Here is a 3,179-nt window from a genome sequence, read left to right as displayed (position 1 = left end):
CGCATTTTATTTATTCTTTAATACCAACCTTCCTTAAGGAAGAAGTTTGGTTTGTTAATAAAATGAACCCGAAAGGGAGTAAATAAATAAAAGGTCACTAAATTTATTATTCTTTTGTTCTTTATTTATTTATTTATTTGTTTGTATCTAACAACTAACTATTCATCACTTTTATATATTAGAATATCATTAAACCAGTGTTGGAATTTATTCCACAAAACCGAGATGATATTCAAAGGTACTTAATAATTATGTAGTAGGTAATTTCTTCGATACCATTCTATCGGCGTTAGAATTTATTCTAACAAAGCCGAGATGGGGCAAAGAAGAAATGACTTATGCACATGATTATTAAGAAAGTAAGTTGTAACTGGAATATTCTTGAAACCATTATACCGACGTTGGAACTTATTTCAACAAAGCCGAGATGGCGAACAAAGAATAAAACCAAGTTCGCTTACTTACAAAAGGAACATAACGAAAATGAGAGTATTAATCTTTCAACAAATTGACACTGCTGTCAGGACGATTTGTTGAGAGGAGAAAACTCTTAACTAAAATAAACACTGAATCACGCTTTCAACAGGACCCACTCAAGAAGTATCCCTAGGAGGTTCTAGGTATTTTGTTAACTTCGTTGATGACTTTTATCGCAAGGTCTGAGTATATTTTATAAAGCATAAGTCAGAAGTCTTTCCAAATTCAAGGTTTGGAAGTAAGAGGTAGAGAACCAAACTGGTAGAAAAATCAAATACCTGAGGTCAGTAATGGTATGGAGTACAAAGACTCACAGATTCAGAAATTCTATGAGGAATATGGTATTCATATGCACTTTTCAGTGAAAAAGACTTATCAACAGAATGGTGTTGTAGAGAGGATGAATAAAACTCTTACAAATTGGGTCAGATGTATGAGACTGAATGTTGGACTTTCTAAAGGATTATGGGAAGAGGCACTTAGTATGGCATGCTATGTCATCAATAGATCACCATGGGCTTCATTGGATGGTAAAGTTGTAGAAGAGGTATGGATAGGTAACTCAGTCAATTATAATATGTTACTATATTTGGTTGTCCTGCTTATGTACATGTACCTAGTGATGAATGATCTAAAATTGATCCTAAGTCAAAGACGTGTATGTTCATTGGATATACCAAAGGTGTGAAGGGGTTCAAGTTTTGGGATCCAGTTTCTAGAAACGTGGTGTTGAGCAGAGATGTAGTGTTTGATGAAGATTTCATGTTGAAACAGTCAGTTTTGATAGAGGGGCACAGGCCAAATGGAGAGACTTTGGGATCAAATATGATTCCAGTCATCAATGAAACGGTTTAGGTAAATAAAGGCAAGGAACCATGCACTAGTTCATGTCAAGAATATGATGATTCTCATGCGGAGAGTTCAGGTGTGCAGGAGTATCTACTTACTAGAGTCAGGGATAGGCGCCCTATCATACCTCCAGGGAGATATGACTTTGAGGATATGGCTTCAATTTCTCTCCATATCAGTTCAGGAGATCCAGGTAGCTTTCAAGAGGATATAAACAGCTAGGAGAAAGAACAATGGATGGGTGCCATTTTGGAGGAGATGGAGTCTCTACAGAAGAACCAAACTTGGGAGCATGTCTCGTTACCCCAGACAAGCGTGCAGTTGAGTGCAAGTCGGTGTACAAGATGAAGCCAACAGTATAAAAAAGAAGGGGAAAAGTTCAAGGTTGGTCTTGTAGCAAAAGGATATTCACAGTAGAAGGGGATCGACTACAATGAGATTTTCTCCCCAGTAGTGAGACATACTTCTATCAGGGTAGTGTATGCCTTGGTAGCCAGCCAGGATATGTACTTAGAATAGATGGATGTGAAGAGTGCCTTTCTTCAGTGCATCTGGACAGAGTCACTTGGTTTACAAGTTGAAGAAGTCTCTATATAGGTTGAAGCAGTTTCCCAGATAGTGGTACAAGTGGTTTGACACTTATATGTTGTAGCTTGGTTACAAATGTTGTGAGTATTATTAGAATATAGGTTAGCCTTGCCTTTAATCAATCAAAACTGTTAAGCCTTGATGACGTCGCCTATATTTTCTGAGTCCTCAGTTTCTATAAATAGAAATGAGGAGCTCTTATTGTGTAAGAAAAACAGAATATTAAAGTTCTAAACTAATTGAATAAAAGTCAGTTACTCTTCTCTCTCTATTTTCTGTAACTGCCTTTCTTCTTCTATTTCTTTGATAACTTTACATGGTATCATCTCCAATGGCCACCGCCATGAATGATCCTCCTGTGGAAGCTTCTTCTCCACCTCTTCCTTCAGATTCTGCTGCGCCAATACGTGTTCATTCGTCATTCTTCTCTCTGCAAGTTCCAACTGCAAAATTAATTGAACAGAACTACCTCACGTGGAGTCAGTTCATGCTCGCAATGCTCAAATCAAACCGTGCCTTAAGGTTTGTTCAATCTACTGAGATTCCCCCGCGTTTTGTTACTAGTTTGGAACGGGAATTAGGTCATGTGAATCCTTCATTCACAGCTTGGGAAGAACAAGATCAAGCTGTATTCTCATGGATTCTTAATTCAATTTCTGAAACTCTACACCCTAGGGTTGTAGGTTGTGTTTATTCTTGGCAGTTATGGAATGAGTTACTTGCGTTTTGTAACTCTCACACTAAGGCTAGGAGTCGTCAATTGAGATCTCAACTCAGATCCCTTACTCAAGGATCATCGAATATTTCTGATTTTTTCTCCAAAGTAAAAACCCTAACTGATTCGTTAATCTCAATTGGTAATCCAATTTCGTTGGAAGAGCATGTTGATTGTATACTCGATGGTTTGAATGAAGATTTCCATCATGTTATCACTTCAATTGAGAGTCAAGTTCATCATCCTTCAATTCACGACTTGGAGCAGTTTCTTCTCACATTTGAATCAAGAATGCTGAAGAATAAAAATAAGTCTGTTTCAGATGCTCTGTCAGCTAATGTTGCTGCTCATTCTCCTCCTCCTCAATCACCAAATTCTGTTACTATGCCTCTTCCTATGCCTAACATGCAATCAGGTGGTTACTCTACACCTTACAAGTCTTCTTCACGTTCATTTCAGACTGCTTATGGAGGCTTCTTTCCTAATCCTCATACTGGTTTCTATCCTCATTCTCGTGGTGGACGAGGAGGAAGACGTGGTGGACGTAACT

The 3,179-nt window shown here is 37.9% G+C and overlaps 1 protein-coding gene across 1 annotated transcript in view; it reads left to right on the top strand.

Moving 5' to 3' along the window:
* Nucleotides 1-2,230: 2,230 nt before the first annotated feature.
* The window catches only part of LOC109341601, a 3,090-nt gene continuing 2,141 nt past the window's right edge, over nt 2,231-3,179 (top strand). The window contains exon 1 of the mRNA XM_019579542.1: nt 2,231-3,125. Coding sequence (XP_019435087.1) covers nt 2,231-3,125 — 895 coding nt within the window. The remainder of the gene's footprint in view (nt 3,126-3,179) is intronic.

This window comes from Lupinus angustifolius, unplaced genomic scaffold (genome assembly GCF_001865875.1).
Source record: "Lupinus angustifolius cultivar Tanjil unplaced genomic scaffold, LupAngTanjil_v1.0 Scaffold_519, whole genome shotgun sequence".
Classification (NCBI taxonomy): Eukaryota; Viridiplantae; Streptophyta; class Magnoliopsida; order Fabales; family Fabaceae; genus Lupinus; species Lupinus angustifolius.
This window is presented reverse-complemented; position numbering and strand designations above follow the sequence as displayed.